At 43.2% G+C, this 18,898-nt stretch overlaps 1 protein-coding gene across 3 annotated transcripts in view; it reads right to left on the bottom strand.

Moving 5' to 3' along the window:
- Window positions 1-7,008: 7,008 nt before the first annotated feature.
- LOC131915576 (zinc finger protein 852-like) overlaps window positions 7,009-18,898 on the bottom strand; it is a 32,540-nt gene continuing 20,650 nt past the window's right edge. The window contains exons 1-4 of one of the 3 annotated variants that reach the window (XM_059268983.1): window positions 18,548-18,754; window positions 16,465-17,002; window positions 13,149-13,296; window positions 7,009-9,157 (exon numbers count right to left, since the gene is read on the bottom strand). In XM_059268983.1, coding sequence (XP_059124966.1) covers window positions 7,740-9,157; window positions 13,149-13,296; window positions 16,465-16,887 — 1,989 coding nt within the window. In that variant the 5' untranslated portion in view covers window positions 16,888-17,002; window positions 18,548-18,754 and the 3' untranslated portion in view covers window positions 7,009-7,739. Of the gene's footprint in view, window positions 9,158-13,148; window positions 13,297-16,464; window positions 17,441-18,547; window positions 18,755-18,898 lie in introns of those variants that run through there. The other 2 variants (XM_059268981.1, XM_059268982.1) reach the window with 2 other exon arrangements.

Genomic DNA, 18,898 nt, shown 5'->3' with positions numbered 1-18,898 from the left:
GTTAGCGGGAACAGAAACCAGTTACCTGGTCTGGGAGGCCTCTGCCTAATACTGAGGCTCTCAAAAGTAATAAAAGTCCTCTTCCAAAGACAACCCCAGCCTCACAGCCAAGATCAGCTACTTTTTATTGCAGCATGTAAAAATATGTATTGGTAGGTGACTGCTCTGTCGCTGATCTAAGAACTGAACATACAGTAGTAAAGAAAATGAGATCCCTTGTCCCGTATGCTGTGTCCAAGTAAAAGGAGGCGAAAAGAAATACCCAGTAGCTACTAGCTAGTGAATCAAAAGTGGAGGATGTGGGAGGCTGTTTGCATAGACGAAGCATATTTAGGAAGCGATGAAAACATGTAGATATCTGGGAGAAATGTGTTCCTGATGGAACATTAGGAGTAAAAGTCTTGAGTCAGGAATTAGTGGGACAGGTAAGGAGGCTGTGGTAAGGACCTGCCCTAAATAGTGCAGGAAGCTACCTGTTAGGAACTTGGGACCAAAGACAGACATGAGCTTTCTTTTGTTTGTTTTCTGTCACATGTTCCAATATCTGTTGCCCATGAGATATTAAATGAGCCAAGAAACCTGTTCCTATAAATTCTGTGACTTCTTTGCTCTGTCTGGGGGTATTCTAAAATAACCTTGTGTAAATGCTCAGCTCTTTGACTTTTAAAGTTAGTACTGAACAGGCTAAGAGAGGGTCAAGGACAAACACAGACTTATTAAGAAGGTATTACAGTTTATGCAATAGTAAATGATGACGGCGACTACAGGCGTAGTAGCTGGTAAGAATGGGGACTACACATATTTTGAAGGAATGACCAGAGTGATTTACTAGTGAATAATAATGAATACTAATGAATAATGAATACATTGGTCACTGTTGCTCAAGTCTGGAATGTCTTGCAGAGGCTCATCTATTAAAAACTTACATCTTTTTTCCTTTGGATCCCTGTTCTTGTGCCAGTTGTGTTATGTAATTTTCCAGGGGAGATGTAAACAATTTCTCTTCCCTCCATATAGGATACCACCAACAGACCAAAGAATTACAGAAACATACATGAGACTCCTTACAGGAACTTGGACCACTCAAGGGCAGCTTCGTCACTGGAACCCACGTTTTAACATGGGTGTGTGTTCACAAATATTGATCCCTAGAGTTCTGCACTACTTGCATCGTGACTGCTCAGAGAGTCTCTTTTCTCTAGCAATTCTTTAATCATTAATTTTACATCACGACTGCAGTTTCCCCTCCCTCCTCTCCTCCCATTCCCTCCTCCCACCTATTCTTAGGATTTTTATAAACTTGGGGAGGGGTGTTATGAATTTTCTAGGTTTCAGGATCTTCCTAAGCCCTGTAAGATTAAAAAATCTCTCTCTCTCTCTCTCTCTCTCTCTCTCTCTCTCTCTCACACACACACACACACACACACACACACACACACACACGCATGTTGGTGCCCATGGAGGCCCAAAGAGGGCATCAGATCTCTGGAGTTACAGGTGGTTGTAAACCTCTCAACATGGTGCTATGAACCTAATTTTGATCCCCTGCAAAGGCTTATAACTGCTATCTACCTCTCCAGAAATACTTTAAGTTTTGTTTACTTCCTGAGCCTTATGAGTTTAACTTCCCTTGTATCAGTAGCTTTCCTACTTCCTCTAGGTGGAAACAAATCAATTCAGAGGAAATGGCTACACAACTTGAGGACACTCATTGTGCGGCTGCCTGGTTAAAAATTGGGCAGCATTGGTTTGGTTTGGCTTTGCTTTTATTCATTGCTGAGGCAACTTAATGCTGACTGGAAAAGTTTCACTGTGACTTCTTCCTGGTATCAGAATATGCTCTAGACGTTCCACGGCTGCCACAGGTGTGCAGTCACTGCAATAGTTCTGGCATCCTCTGCTCTAAAGGTGCAGAATGTACACCCTCAAGGAGGAATATAGCATTTTCCAATCTCTAAAACTAGAAATAGAATAATGTATAGGCAGAAATTTTTGTCTTGCCAGCAACTCCCAAATACCCAGCAGCCACTTCCCAAATAATTGACTCGGAGGCTTAATATTACTTATAAATTTTTGGCCAATGGCTCAGGCTTATTATTAGCTAGCTCTTATGTTTAAATTAACCTATATTTCTTATCTATGTTTTACCATGTGTCTCATAACTTTACCTGTGTTCTAATACATCTTGCTTCCTTGGTGGCTGGCTGGTGGCTGCCAGACTCCGCCTTTCCTCTTCCCAGAATTCCCCTAGTCTTGTGCTCAATCTATTCCTGCCCAGTCATTGGCCAATCAGCTTTATTATTAACAATGAGCATAATCCATATCAATAATGCATTCAGTCTCTTGGCTGGATACATATAAATGTGTCCCATGGTCCAAATGCATCCCATTCAGCTATGGTCCACACTTTATTCAGCCTAGGGTAAATATATTTTGTCCTGGTGTTACTCTGTCAACTGACCTTTTTACCCAATCCTTGAGTGACTGCTGGTCCTTGGAACTCTATCCATCATCCATATAGTACCCTGTTAGGAAACTGAACATCTCACTTATGCAATATCTATACAGAAGGCAAGGCAACTAGAAATAATTTGGGAAAGAACTTTATTGGCTACTATCATCATGTGATGCCAGCTGTACACTCACTCATTCCTAAAAACTTTTTAAGTCTATGGAATTGGTTACCAAGGAGAGAAACACTGTAGTTTTAGTGAATTGGCAATCCTAATCAGGCATCATTTTAGGAATACCCACCACTCAGAAAAAGGAATGGACCATTATATAATTTGTCTTCTACTGTGTTTTAGAGCAAAACATTTGTATGCCTTAAAAGATAATCTGCCCCTCACTCTGCTGGGCATCCTGTAAAGTAGCACTATGCATCTATTAGTGGGGGATTGGTTTGATCCAATGAAGAATAAATCTACAATGCTCCTTCATGAATTGAGTACTTAAACAATAAGATGCTTTGGAGCCATTGGGCATCATAACAACACCCTTTACCACATGGAGTAAATGCTTCTATATGGCTCTATCAGGACAGAGCATGATATAAGAGGTAGGTATATGGTATGTTTTGTTTGATAGAGCCACTGTGTGGGTATTAACAATAAATCTAAAATTTACTCCTAATCATTAGAACTTTTCATGAACACATGCTTTCTGATAATGATACTTTTTTGGGGGGGGGTTGGTTTTGAGACAGGGTCTCTACATAATCCTAGCTGTCCTGCAACTCACTATGTAGGCTGGCCTCGAACTCACAGAAATCTGACTGCCTCTGCCTCCCAAATGCTAGGATTAAATGCATGCATCCACCACAACCAGCTTGGAAAAAGCCATCTCCCAAAGCAGGTCAGAATATTATTTTATTTTTAATTATGTGTTATGTATGTCTGTGTGCAGTTGAGTAAATGTGAGTTCAGGAGACCAGAAGAAGGCACTGGGTCTCCTGGAGCTGGAGTTACAGATAGTTGGGTTATGAGAAACCTGTTGTGGGTTCTAGGAACTGAACTTGGGCCCTTTACCGTGGCAGTTCAAGCCCCTAACCACTGAGGCACTTCTCTAGCCCCTCATAGGTCAGAATTTATCTCATGATTTCTGTCAGGCTGTTGTCAAACACCTTTAATTCCAACATTTGGGAGGTGGGGGGGAGGAGCAGATGGATCTCTGTGAGCTCAAGGTCAACCTGGTCTATATTGTGAGTTCCAGGGTAGCCAGAGCTAAAAGTGAGACCCAGCATTAAAACAAAACAACAACAACAAACCCAAAACAAAACAAACACCCCCAAAATAAACCAACAACAACCAAATAATAATAAAATAATAATGCTGCTGCTGCTGCTGCTGCTGCTGATGATGATATGTGAAACTAGAGAGATGGCTTAGCAGTTAACAGCACTGGCTGCTCTTCAAGAAGACTCAGGTTCAATCCCAAGCATGGTGGCCCATAGCCATCTATTACTCTTGTTCTTGAAGATCTGGTGTCCTTTTCTGGCCTCTTCAGGCACCAAGCACACATGTGGTGCACAGACATACATGCAGGCAAAACATCCATACATATAAAAGTAAATTATAACTACATGACTTTCTTTACTATGTTGCAGAACATAGCTGTGTATGTTGTCTCCATGTACCACAGGCAAATGGTTCAGTGTATACCTCCTACCCTTTACCATCATGTTTGACCACCAGAACTATATCCCATGTTTGAATTCTGATTTCAAGTAAACTGAGAAAAGCAGAGGCAGGAGAATCTCTGTGAGTTTGAGGCCAGCCTTGTCTACAAAGTGAGTTCCAGGACAGCCAAAGCTAATAAACTCTGTCTCAAACAACCAAGGGGGGAGGGAATAGGTAAATTGGGTGGTGGATGTGGTAGCTGAGAACACTTTGTCCCCAGCTGGTGGTGCTGTCTGGGAAGGCTGTAGAACCTTTAAGAGGCAGAGCTTTGCTGGAGACTGAGATTTATAGCCTCACCCCATTTCATGTTCTTTCTGCTTTGTGTTTTATACGTAATCATCCAGCTTTTTGCTAGAGCCACAATGCCTAATTCTTTTCTTTTCCTTTTTTTTTTTTTGTTTGTTTTTCAAGACATGGTTTCCCTGTGTAGCTCTGGCTGTCATAGAACTAGCTCTCGGGGCTGGAGAGATGGCTCAAAGGTTAAGAGCACTAGCTGTTCTTCCAGAGGTCCTGAGTTCAATTCCCACCAACCACATGGTGGCTCACAACCATCTGTAATGAGATCTGGCTCCCTCTTCTGGCCTTCAGGGATACATGCAAACAGAACACTGTATACATATAAGTAAATTAAAAAAAAAAATTAAAAAAAAAAAACTAGCTCTCTGTAGAACAGGCTGGCCTCTAACTCAGAGAGATCCACCTGCCTTAGCCTCACAAGTGCTGGGATTAAAGGCATGCACCACCACCACAGCAACAGAAAAGTAACTAATACAGGGGCCAACAAGATGGCCCAGTGGGTAAACGTACTTTCTGAGCAAGTTTGGTGAACTGAGTTCAATCCCTGGAACTCACATAAAGGTGGAAGGAGAAACCAACTCCACAAAAAAGCTGTTCTTTGATCTCTACACACATACTGTGACACACACGTTAACACACACACACACACACACACACACACACACACACACGAGACAGAGAGTGGGGGCAATGGGGATGGGACAGTTTATAAAAATTAAACTGAAGATCAGTGAAATGGCTTGGCAGGTAAAAAAAGCATTTGTTACCAAGCCAGACAATCTGACTTCTGACTTTGACCTATGGGATTTACTTAGTGGAGAGAACCAACTCCCACAAATTGTCCTGTAACCTCCATGAGCACATGTACATGAAATGGAGATGCAAAAAAAAAAAATTGCCTAAGTAAAGTAGAAGTTCTATCAAGTTGTTTTTTTCATGCTCTCTCCTCCCCTTTGAAGACAGTGATTCAACACAGCCGGCCTGGAACTTGCTATGTAGTCCAAACTGACCTTGAACTTACAAAGATCTATTTCTGAGAGATTCCCAAGTGCTAGATCTACAGGCATGTACCACCACACCCAGATGAAGACCCTTTTTCTACATTATGGATTCCTTGAGGGTCCCATAACTCTATGTTAGAATAGAAAACTTCCCCACTTTTTCCTCAGAATATTTCCCTGAAATGTGTGCACAACGGGCCTGGAGAGACAGTTCAACAGGCAAGGTACTTGCCACACATGCAAGAGGATCTGAGTTCAGATCTCCAGCGTACACACAGAAATTCATGGTGGTGTATGTCAGTGACCCCAGTGCAGCCATGGACATCGACAAACCTTTGTAGTTTTCTGACTGTGATCTATCTCAACCTGCTCACTGAAGAGGCAGAATGGAGTTAGCAAATCCTTGTACTGCACAATGCACATTTAAGTGGACATGACTGCACAACTGAATAGATAACAAAAATTTGCTGTGTTTCTCACTCTGTCACACACACACACAATTATTTTTTTAAGGACAATAAACTAGTAGCTATGATATAGTAATGACTATATTGTATGTGATACTGGAGATGCACTCCCAACCTTAAAAGCTGAGGGGAGACGGGGGTTTGTCTATAATTTAAGGATTATTTGAGGGAGATTTAAAAAATTATTTACATACTGAACAATCCAATTAAAAAATGGACTAAAGAGCTAAACAGAGAATTCTCAAAAGAAGAATCTCAAATGGCTGAAAGACATTTAAAGAAATGCTCAACATCCTTAATCATCAGAGAAATGCAAATCAAAACGACTCTGAGATACCACCTTACACCTATCAGAATGGCTAAGATCAAAAACACTAATGACAGTCAATGTTGGAGAGGATGTGGAGCAAAGGGAACACTCCTCCACTGTTGGTGGGAACACAAACTTGTACAACCACTGTGGAAATCAGTATTGTGGTTTCTCAGAAAATTGGGAATCAATCTACCTCAAGACCCAGCCATACCACTCTTGGGCATATACCCAAGGAATGCTCAATCATACCACAAAGATACATGCTCAACTATGTTCATAGCAGCAGCAGCAGCAGCAGCAGCAGCAGCAGCAGCAGCAGCAGCAGCAGCAGCACTATTTGTAATAGCCAGAACCTGGAAACAACCTAGATGCCCATCAACTGAAGAATGGATTAAGAAAATGTGGTACATATACACAATGGAGTACTACTCAGCAGAGAAAAACAATGACAGCATGAAATTTGCAGGCAAATGGATGGAACTAGAAAATATCATTCTGAGTGAGGTAACCCAAACTCAGAAGGACAAACATGGTACATACTCACTCATAAGTGGATTCTAGACATAAAGCAAAGAACAATCAGACTGCAACCCACAGAACCAGAGAGGCTATATAGCGGGGGGACACTAGGATGACTGTGACTTATAATAAGTTTTGGTTTTACTCAATTACTGGGCAAGCCTCAATGAAACATTTCACTATTAGGATAAGAATTTATAGTGTATTAAGCTGATAACAGAAAAATAAATTAATTAATTAAAAATTATTTACTTAGCAATTAATATAATTAACTATCTATATATGAAAAATATATGCCCACAAAGAGCCTACATATTGGTATGAAAGTATATAAATACTTACAAGGGAATTTAACAGTTGTACCATATAGCAACTAACTCAAAGCATGTTTGAGATCAGATCAACAGAGGTTTAAGAGGGAAAGCATTTGGGGGAAAAAAAAAGTCCTGGGGCTGGAGAGATGGCTCAGTGGTTAAGAATATATACTATTCTTGCAGAAGACCCAAATTCAATTCCCAGCACCCATGTCAGTTACCTCACGATCACATCACGAGTTCTAAGGGGATCAGTGCCCTCTGCTGGCCTCTACAAGCACTGCACTCACATGTACAATCATACACAAATACACATAAATTAACAAGTAAAAGGAAAACATTTCTAGGGAGGGAACTTAAATGATAAGAAGTTATATATTGGACTAACTTTAAAAAACAAATGTGAAGGCTGGAGAGATGGCTCAGAGGTTAAGAGCACTGGCTGTTCTTCCAGAGGTCCTGAGTTCAGTTCCCAGCACCCACATGGTGGCTCTCAGCCATCTGTAGTGAGATCTGGTGCCCTCTTCTGACCTGCAGGAATATATGCAGGCAAAACATTGTATACATAATAAATAAATAAATCTAAAAAAATTTTTTTATACACAATACTAACTCAGAATTCTTTGTTCCCTATCTCAGGGAACCATGCCTTAAGGTATTGTCTGAAGCAGACTTGAGGGCTTCTCCACATTGTGAGTTCGCTGATGGTGATTAAAAGTGGAACACTGACTAAAGGCTTTCCCACATTCAATACATTCATAAGGCTTCTCACCAGTGTGAACTCTCTGGTGCACAATAAGCTGTGAACTGTCACTGAAGGCTTTCCCACAGTCTTTACATTTATAGGGCTTTTCACCAGTATGGGTTCTTCGATGAACCATAAGGCTAGAACTGTAACTGAAGACCTTCCCACACTCATTACATTCATAAGGTTTCTCACCAGTATGGATTCTCTGATGTATAATGAGGTGAGAGTTTTGATTGAAGGATTTTCCACACTCGATGCATTTATAGGGCTTTTCTCCAGTGTGAAGTCTCTGGTGCCGAATAAGGCATTTACTTAAACTGAATTTCTTGCCACACTCACTACACTCAAAAGGCTTCTCTCCAGTGTGAATTCGTTCATGGTCAATGAGCTGAGAGTTCTGATTGAAGGCTTTCCCACATTCACTGCATTTGTATGGTTTTTCCCTCGTGTGGAGACTCTGGTGTCGAATAAGACATTTATTGCGACTAAAGGCCTTGCCACACTCAATACACTCATAAGGCTTCTCCCCAGTGTGGATTCTCTGGTGGTCAATAAGATTTCTGTCGGAACAGAATGTTTTCCCACATTCATTATTACACTCATAGGGCTCCTTACCAGTGTGAAGGACCTGATGTTGAACAAGACTTTTACTCCGAATGAAGGCCTCCCCACACTTATTGCACTCACAAGGTTTCACCCCAGTTTGGGTTCTCTTGTGGTCAGTGAGCTGGGAATTCTGAGTGGAAGCTTTTGCACATTCATTACATTTATAAGGTTTCTCCCCATCATGGAGTCTCTGGTGTTGAATAAGACGGGAACTGTGATGATAAGTCTTCCCACACTCACTACATTCAAAAGGTTTTTCCTCCGTGTATGTTCTGAGCTGAACAATTAGCTGAGGTGTCTGTCGGAAGGTCTTCCCATACTCATTACATTCATAGGGTTTCTCTCCAGGGTGGATTTTCTGGTGTCCAAGGAGTGAGCTCTGGTTGAAAACTTTGTCACATTCATCACATTTATAGAACTTTTGTCTCTTTGCTTCTTGCTGATGCTCAACAGAACTAGAGGAAAGATCTGGATGTTCCTCTACATCGTTGCATTCCTCACTTCTGTCTTTTGTGGAGTTGTTCTTATCTTTCTTTTCCAGCTCACGGCCTCCTCCCACCTGTGCTAAACGGTCTCCACAGCCACCTCCAGACTCTGGCTCTGCCAAGGCTACTCCAGAGAGTCCCCCTGAGGATGTGTCAAATGAACCTGACCCTTTAGAAATGTCATGCTTTGGAGTGTATGTAGAACTTTCCATCCTGTTCTTATGTGTTGCTAAAAGAAAGAAGAAAACAACTTTTACTCTTTTTTTTTTTTTTGCTTTTTAGCTGAAAAAAAAAAAGTCATATTAAGGAATGAGACAACATATTTCAAACCAGAGAGAAAATAGTTTCCTTTCTTCTTCAAGAATATTAAAACACAGAGGGATAATGGTCCATAGAGAATAGGGAGTAAAGGCAGGAAGCTTGAGCTAGTACAGCCTAGAAGGAGAAAGACTGGAAAGTAAGAGCTAAATTGTGTAGCACAATGTTGCATCATTTTCCAATCATTGTGATACCGTCTTCTTAGTGAATGGTTAAATTAGGTTCCTCTCCACTGTGACATTGTACAGTTCCACATGTCTCCAAAACTACGTTGGGCCATGTGTGGTAGTGCCTTTAACCTCAGCTCTTGGGAGGTAGAGGAAGGCAGATCTCTGTAAGATCAAGGTCAGGCTGGTCTACATAGAGTTCCAGGCCAGACAGAGATACACAGTAAGACCTGTGGAGGGTGGGGGGGGCGTGTTGTTTGAAGGAGGGAAGGAAGGTTGGCAAGAAAGAAAGAAGGCAAAGGTGTCAGTGAGCTGATGAGAATTTCCATTGTGACAGTGTGATGAGAGTTCAAATTGATCTCATGTGATACATGTCAATGGGAACAAGTATGTGGGTTTAGAACAGTGTTTGAAGGGGATAGCAGAGCTGGGGTCTGGGCAAAGCTAGTTCTATATATCTATAAAAATTAAAAGAAGCATCAGTGATTTGAAATATAAATTAAAGCATGTCTTTGTGGTCTTGTCTCTAAAATAATAAAGAAATTAAATAGTTAAACACTGGTCTGCAGTTTTGGAAATTCAAATGCAAAATCTAGGGAAAGGTACTGTAGTCATTCATGGTTATCAACAAATACCAAAATGTTGGTTCCTTTAAATCATGTTGCAATGAGGCCAAGGCCAACACAAATGAAATTAGCAAATGAAACTTTAAAACATTTAGGTTAGTAACTGTCATGTCCATCCTCTGTTAAGTTGGCTACTGTCCGGAGTTTGCTAATCACAGGATGGGGCTCAGGCCTTGCAGAGGAAGCTCACAGAACTACACTTTGGGTCAAGTAACCCTGAACATGCCCCCAAGGGGTAACAGGTGATTAGAGCTGGCCAGGTGCCAGAAAAACCCATGTCTACCTTATCTGTAGCTTGTCACCAGCATCTGTTGTAGCCTGGGCCAGTGACTTCCAAAACACAGAGGAGACTAAACACTGTGTTGGTCAGAATCCACTCTAGGGAAATCCTGACCCCCCAAACAGAGTGAGATCTAAAGCTAGATGGTCCACGGAGCCAGGCAGAGTCGCAGTGAGCAGGAAAGGACTGAAGCAGAACTGAGAAGCAGCTATGGTTTCAGGGTTTAAGAATGAGCATCAGCGGAAGGGAAATCACAGAAAGCAAATGCCCCGAGAGCAGGCGCATTAGTCACAGGGGACACTGGTGTAAAACTCACATGCTTCATGGCTGATCTCCCAGACTGCCTTTTCCCAGCTCATAATCGGATTGCTTTGTTCTGGGTCCCCATTCTTGTAATCTCTCAAACACAAAGATCTTTACTTCCAAAACCTAAGGGACTCTTACTTATTTCTAAGAAAACCCAAGTTAGCTCCCTACTGTTGATCAGTCATTGAATAAAGAAAATGGTGATCACTGTTAAACTGGGTTAGGGTGTAGGGAAGTTCATTATCCACATCTACTTTATGTTTGCAAATATTCATAGTAAAAAGTTAAAACAAATCAAATCAAAAAAATACAGTGAGTATGATGTACAGAGGACAGACTGCTGGTTACCAGGGATGAGAAACATTACCCGGTGAAGCCATGCCATGCTCATTTTTCTCTGTCATGTTCTGGTACAAGGCATTCTGACTAAGTGCCAGGCTTTTCCATGGTTTCTGCATACAGTCCTTATTTGCTGTAATCTCCTGGAATGACAAGCTTCTATTGTTCAGAAACAGTCTCAGCCAGAAAAGCAGAGTTCTCAGGAGTACAGAAGTAATAGAGTACAAAAGGGTAGTGAAAAAGAGCTGGGTCGACACATAAAAAAGAACAAAATAGGGCTAAATGGAACCCATTACACCAGGGGCAGGGACCTAGCTCCAAGGGAAGCATTGGGCAGGAGAACCAGAGGAGCCTCCTCAGATTGTCTAGAGGTAAGTTCCACCCACTGCCCCACCACCCGACATGGAATCAAGAAAAACAGAGCCACACTCACCTGAGGCCTGACCATCCTAAGCACAGTAGTCGCTCTAGAGTTCCCCACAGTAGCCTGGCCCCTGGCATTGCCCACTTCAAGAAAAGCAGGACCTGGGGTGAAAGGGGAACTCAGTGGGTCAAGCCCTGCTCTCAGCTCTGTAAGGTCTACGTGCCCAAAGAGGTGGGAATTGTGAGCATCCAGGAAGCTCCACATACACTGACTCTTAGCTTCTTCCAGAGACCTCTACGTGCTGGGAATCCTAAGTGTGCTAGGAATGTTCTTCAGAGAGCACAGCAGGTGATATATGGTCAAACTGAGAACTGGAAGTTCCTTTCAGGTCTCTCTCCAGCCTGTCTGAAGCTCTACTTCTGACTACATTCTCTCTGCCTTAATTTCCTTACCACTTCTAAGATTGATTTATCCTCCTGCCTTAAAAAAAAAATCTAATTTATTCTACGTGTATGGGTGTTTTGTCTGTGTACCATCTGTGTGCCTGGTGTGGAGACCAGGTGTTGGATCCCATGGAACTGGAGTTATAGTTGGTGAAGAGCAACCATGTAGGTGCTGGAAGTTGAACCTGGAAAAGCAGGTCTTTAGCCAGTTTCCTGTCATCTGGGACTGCTGGAAGCCCAGCTCTGTGGTTCCTTCTCCCTCTATCAGTGATTCTTCTTACTTTCATGGTTTTAATCATACAGTCCTCACTGCTCTCTCAGACCTGTCACATAGCTGCAAGCTGGACAGTGTTCCTTGAAACAGCAAGTTCAGTTTCTTCTTTTGTTGTTGTTTTGTTTTGTTTTAATAATTTATGTTCAGTAGTGTTTTGCCACAAGTATGTCTGTGTGAGATTGTCAGAATCCCTAGGACTGGAGTTACAGACAGGTGTGAGCTGCCATGTGGATGCTGGGAATTGAACCCAAGTCCTCTAGAGGAACAGCTAGTGCTCTTAACTACTGAGCCATCTCTCCAGCCCCATGTTTCATTTTGTTTTTTTAAGACAAGATTTCACTATGTAGCCTGGTTGGCCTGGAGCTTGCTACGTAAATCAGACTGGCTTCAAATTCAGAGATCTTCCTGCTTCTGCCTCACAAGTGCTTGGATTAAAGGCGTATACCATTGGACCCTACCTCCGTCCTCCACTTTTTAACTATTAAATCTCTTGCTAGTTCCTCTAGTGCTCTCTACCTACTCTGCCTCATAATGCACTTTATCCAATAATCCCCTTTTACAATGCCAATATTGTGACTGGGGGCAGATACCATCCATGTGTATCTTTTGTTTGTGGTAGTTGGTTTTGGGGGGTTTTGTTTGACACAGGGTATTAATCTGAAGCACAGGCTAGCTCGGAAAACTTACTAAGTAGTCCAGGCTGGCCTTCAACTCTCAAAAATTCTCTTGTCTTAGCTTTCCAAGTATTGGAATGACAGGTGTGATCCACCATGCCCAGCTTCACCCAAATGTATCTTATGAGGTTGCTTCTGTTTATGTGTATGACCAACTCCCTGCCACCTAGATAAGAACTCTTAAAAATAATCATAGTGTATTGCATGTCTCTGGTCCTCAGTGGTGTTTCCAATGAAATGCTTGAGGAAAACTTGATACATGTATGATAAGAGAATAGACAAAAAGGTCAGATACAGCCACTAAGGAAGGAGGCCAGCTATAAGGGTAATCTGGGATTTCAGTGGGGTACAAGTTGGGCTGATGAAAGAAACTGACTCCAGGGGGTAGACGCAAGAACGACTTGAGGACAGAAGTGGAAAGACAAGTACCAAAGTGTCCATGAGGGTCATAAGGAGGATCCAAGTGGGATTCAGGGGCTGAGCCCTGACTGGAGGTTGAGGTAGGCGATTGTTCTATTGCATTCAGAGATATCATCTTCTTTAAATGCATATCCTGTTCTTGTACTGGAGGTAAAACCTAGAGATAAGGAAACAGAACTGGGTTCAAAAGTGCATTCTTGAAGGTAGAGAACCCAAACTTCTAAGATAACCCATTCAGGAAAAAAGCCAAGGAAATGAAGAACCAGGCTATCTTTCCAGCACTACCAATAAAGTCAACTGGCTAACAGCAAAGCTTGCAATCTTCTCTGCCATCCCTCTCTTAACCCTACTGGTAGGAGCTTGAAGAACAGATTCTATAGCCAGTTCCACTGTGCCAGATCTTTGAGTACACATTTGCTTAAGAACTATGTGAAGCTATCAAGACAGCCCAGATGGTAAATACTGTTAAGCCTGAGAACCTGAGTAAAGACCGGTTTTCAAGTTGTCCACTGGATAGTCCTTTGTGTGTCTATATGTGGGTGGGCACATATGTGTGCAGGTGCACATGCACAAGTGTGCTGAAGCTGGAGGACAACTTCAGCTGTCTTTTTTGCTCAATAACAACCCATTTTTATGTATGTGTATACATATGATCATGTATAAGAATTATGACACGTTGTAAAACATGCCTTCTAAGAATCATAGAGCTAAATAGCCAACTTAGACTTACTTATGCCTACTTCAGACTCCCTAGGGCTCACAGACCAGGAACCTAGTGTGGTAGTTTGAAAGAAAATGGCCCTCAAAAGGAGTGGCATTACTAGGAGGTGTGGCTTTGTTGCAGTGGGTGTGGCCTTGGTGGAGGAAGTATGTCACTATGAAGGCAGGCTTTGAGGTCTCATATATGTTCAAGCTACACCCAGTGTCTCAGACCACTTCCTGTTGCCTGTGAGTCAAGATGTAAGAACCCTCAGCTCCTTCTCTAACACCATGTCTGCCTGCATGCTGCCTTGCTTTCCACCATGATGATAACGAACTAAACCTCTGAAATTATGAGTCACTACAATTAAATATTTTCTTTTATAAGAGTTGTCTGGGTTGGGGATTTAGTTCAGTGGTAGAGTGCTTGCCTAGCAAGCACAAGGCCCTGAGTTCGGTCCTCAGCTCAAAAAAAAAAAAAAAAAAAAAGAGTTGCCATGGTCATGGTGTCTCTTCACAGCAATGGAAGCCCTAAGAGACCTAGCCTAACCACTGATTTCCAGGTCACAGAAATCCTGTCTCAAAAACCAAGGTGGCCATACACATCCATGTTCAAGCAGGAAAGAGAAAGCAGTAGGAGATGTCTCTAATGAGGTTTATTGCTTATAAGTGGTCAATGTAGTGGTTGAAGGAAACCATATGCCCAAGTCCTGGGTAAAGTACTAGAACTTTAGCGGGATTTAACTGCCAGTGAATCACAAAGTTAGATTACTACAGTGTATTAAATTATATCTTCTGCCCATACCCACAGCTACTTTACTAAAGAGCATTTATCTGCACTTACACTGGGGAGATGGTTCAGTCAACACAGTGTTTTCTGTGCAGTCATGACAACCTAGGTTGGGATTCCCAGAACCAGTGTAAAAAAGTCGGGCATGATAGCACATGCTTGTAATCCCAACCCCAGAAAGGCATATACCGTCACACCCCTAGGCTCATAGGCCAGGAAGCTGGCCTAACCACTGATTCCCAGGTCAGAGAGATCTTGCCTCAAAAACTAAGGTGACCAGCACCTGAGGAACAACACCTGAAGGTGTTCTCTAGCCTACATACACACACACACACACACACACACACACACACACACACACCTGCACATGCACTTCCCCTCCAAATAAACACACATATGTATGTACATAGCAGCACATGCACCTCTCCTCCACATAAACACACATATACTAACCTGATTCAGAGTTTGGCTAGTATGGTGGTTGGAATAAGAATAGACCCCATAGGCTCATAGCTTTGAATGCTTAGTCACCAGGGAGTGGCATCATTTGAAAGAAATAGAAGGATTAGGAGGTATCACCTTATTAGGTGAAGTGTGTCACAGGAAGTGGGCTTTAAGATGCCAAGCCCAGTCTCTGTCTCTGTCTCGCCTGCCTATAGATCCATATGTTGCCTTGGTCATGGTGTCTCTTCACAGCAATAGAACAGTGACTAAGTCTAAGTTGGTACCAGGGACTCAGGTATTGCTGTGACAGGCTTGACCATGCTATTTGTTGGAGGAATATGGAAGACTTTGGGACTCTGGACTAGAAAAGTAGTTGGATGCTTTAAGTGAGGATTAATGGGCCATCCTAGCAGGAGCACGAAAGACAGTGCTGAGGGCAATTTCAATTTTAGGGCCCCACCTCAAGACATTTCAGAGAAAGAAGTGTGTTGCAGTCAACAAGACTGAAAGAAGTGGAGATCTGAAGAGCGCTTTGACACTAGACATGGAGATACAGAACCTGGTTTTTGGTCTTGCTTTGATCCAGTGTTTCCTCACTATGCTCCCTTTCCCCACTTTTGGAACTGCAGTGTCTATCCTGTGCCATTATATTTTGGAAGTACATGATCTGCTTTTTGATTTTGATTTTACGGGGGGAGGGGAGTGGTATAGTTAAGAGATTGCCATGAGTCTCAGAAGAGACTTTCAACTTTTTAACATTGTTGAGACTGTGATAGACTATGGCGACTTTTGAAGTTGGACTGAATGCATTTTGCAATATGAGATGGCTACAAGCCTATGGGGGCCAGGTAGTGGAACATGGTAGTTTGAATAAGAATAGGTCATAGATTTGAATGGTTAGTCATTGGGGAGTGGCACTATTTAAAAGGATTAGAAGGTATGTCCTTGTTAGAAAAAAATATCACCGGGGATGGGCTTTGAGGTTTCCCAGTCTCCCCACTACTTCCCCAAACTCAGACTGTAGAGCTCTTAGCTACTTCTCCAGCACCAGATATGTCTGTCTGCCACCATGCTCCCTGACATGATAATGGACTAATCTCTGAAACCATAAGCAAGCGCACGATTGAATGCTTTTATAAGAGTGCTTTGGTCTTGGTGTCTCTTCAGCACAACAGAACAGTGACGAAGACAGTTAGATTTATATTTTTGCTTATGGCATGCAGCACAGAACTATTTCCCATCTATCAGTGGTGCAGATTTGGGAATCCTAAAGGCAAACAAGTATAAAGTGTGGGGAATGAAGGATGCTTCTTTCCAGGCTAGTCCAAGTCTAGAGAAGAGTTCTAGAAGCATCTAGAACATCTACAACAGCTTGTAGACTTGACTGCTTACCTTTCCTGACCCACTAAGGTGTCTCTGGAAATCCTCCACCACAGCCACAGCCTCCTCGCCAGTTTCAGGGTGACGGAGCTGTACCCACATCTGGATCTCCCTGGGCAGGATGCTTAGGAACTGCTCCAGCACCAGCAGCTCCAGGATCTGTTCCTTGCTGTGGACCTCTGGCATCAGCCACCAGTGGCAGAGCTCCCTGAGCCGGCTCAGTGCCTCCTGAGGCCCAGACATCTCGTGGTAACATAACTGCCTGAAGTGTAGTCGGAAGATTTCACAGACAGGAGGGTAGTTCTTCTGGAAGCTGCAGCTCTGTCTCCAGGTCTGGCTTCCTGGTTCCTGCTTCACAGTCAAGCTCCCCTCCTGCTTCTGATACCCAGCTGTCCTGGAGATAAGACCTAATGTTCCCCTGCCTTCCATGGTCATTGTGATCCCCAAAAGAAGCTAGTTCCAGCTACAGCAGGCACACTGAAAATGAGTCTCTGATTCAAATTGCAGGAGCTGTTTTTCAGAGTCAAGAAAGGAAGTGCAGAAGTGTCACCTACAGAAACATAAAGAGAACAATCAGAGTCCTGGAGTACTCAGCCCTTGGCTGGTGAGAGATTCTGCAGCTAAAAACAAAGCTTTAGGGGAAAAGTACAAATAGAGAAATCACTCCAAGTGACTTCCCTTCTCAAACTTTTAGACTCAAACTAAATATCTATGTTTAGCACTCATAGTTTTTTGTTGTTTTTGAGACAAGATTTCTCTGTGTAGCTTTGGAACCTGTCCTGGGACTCACTCTGTAGACTAGGCTGGCCTTGAACTCACAGAGATCCTAATGCCTCTGCTTCTGGATTGCTGGGATTAAAGGTGTGGTCCACCACTGCACAGCTTGCATTCATAGCTTTTTACACACACCTCCAACTATTCTCCCCAAGTAACCAAATTAAAAGGATAGCAACGGCCTCCAATGTAGGGTATGCAAGAAAATAGGTTGTTAAAGAATTACTAAATTATTTAACTCCAATTTAATATGTTCTGTAGTATGCACTGAAATTCAAATCATATACATTGGTAATTTTTGAATAAACTTATGCTGGGAGTGGAGGCTCAAAAGTCTTCAACTAGTAAAGATACAAGTCTGGGACTAACGCGCTATAAAATACACACACACACTTTTCCTGTTTGCACTTTTCCCCTTCTTTTTCTTCTTTTCTGACAAACTCTTATTCATCTGTCACCTCTTTTGAAGGCAGTTTTCCTGGTTGCCCCAGGCGGAAAACAGCGGGTTTCTTTTCCTTGCTGTACCTCATACTGTAACACTGTACTTGCACTGGTTTAGGCAGAACTCAGTCATGGCCTCCAAACTTTCGGAGGGCCACTCAAAAGGGAGGAACTAGATAGAGTAAGAACTCTGGAGATCTTTTCTACTTAACTCAAGCCTTTCTGGTCTCTCCAGGCACACCAGTAGTATCGCTTCCGTAACCCTACCGACCGTTTTCTGGAAGCCAGTCCTCTGCTGGATCATTTCTCTTAACGCAACTCTGCAGTTTACACAGATGTGGGCTCCATTTCCTGGGAAGACTCAAAAGGCAGGACTGGCTTCCAGACGTGCACATGTGTATATGTGTTACACAGGAACAGAGATATGGTAAACCAGTGTGGTTAACTCAGCTGGCAAAGTCTGGGGATAATGTTTTCCCGTTTATGCATGCCATTTGAAAATCAGCTCCTCAGGGGTAACTAGGAGGTATGCTGTGGTTCCAGATACCAGGCACTGGAGACCCCAGAGTTAGACATTTTCCTCTGAGCCTGTTTTTTGTTGTAGTTGCTTTTTTTTTTTTTTCCCAAGACATGGTTTCTGTGTGCTGTATGTAGCCTTGACTGCCCTGCCTCTGCCTTCCGAGTGCTGGGATTAAAGTGTGCCACCACTGCCCGGCTAAGCCTGTTTCTGTTTTTTAAAGACTAATCTGTGAACTCTCTGAGAGCACACACGTGAAGCTCAGGACACTTCCCCACTGACTTTACTGTCCCGAATGCTCAGCAGAAGACTTTGCCGCACCATTCCAGAAAGTAGCGTAGCTGCCTCCGTGGCACCGCTCACCTGGCGGGTCTGCCCCGTGCAGCACTGACGCACAGGCTCCAACCCGAGCCGACCTCGCGGAACGAGGACGAGGCGACTCCGCCTCGGACAGGCACCCCGGCACCGGCCGGCGTCGCGCCCGAGTGCTGGCCGCACCTCCCTTCCCGGCACGACCTGCAGGCGTGACGGCTCACCGGCCCCAGCACCACCAGGACCCTAAGAAATGACAACAGCAGCACCGGAAGCGTGAGAGCGTCATTTCCGGTATCTTCTGGATTCCGGAAGTGTCGGTTGCCAAGGCAAGCAAGAAATTGGACATCAACCGGGCGGTGGTGGCACACGCCTTTAATCCCAGCACTGGGGAGGCAGAGG

The sequence above is a fragment of the Peromyscus eremicus genome, chromosome 7, assembly GCF_949786415.1.
Source record: "Peromyscus eremicus chromosome 7, PerEre_H2_v1, whole genome shotgun sequence".
In the NCBI taxonomy this organism is placed as follows: domain Eukaryota; kingdom Metazoa; phylum Chordata; class Mammalia; order Rodentia; family Cricetidae; genus Peromyscus; species Peromyscus eremicus.
The sequence above is the reverse complement of the archived record's forward strand: the minus strand, read 5'-3'. Positions and strand labels throughout refer to the sequence as shown.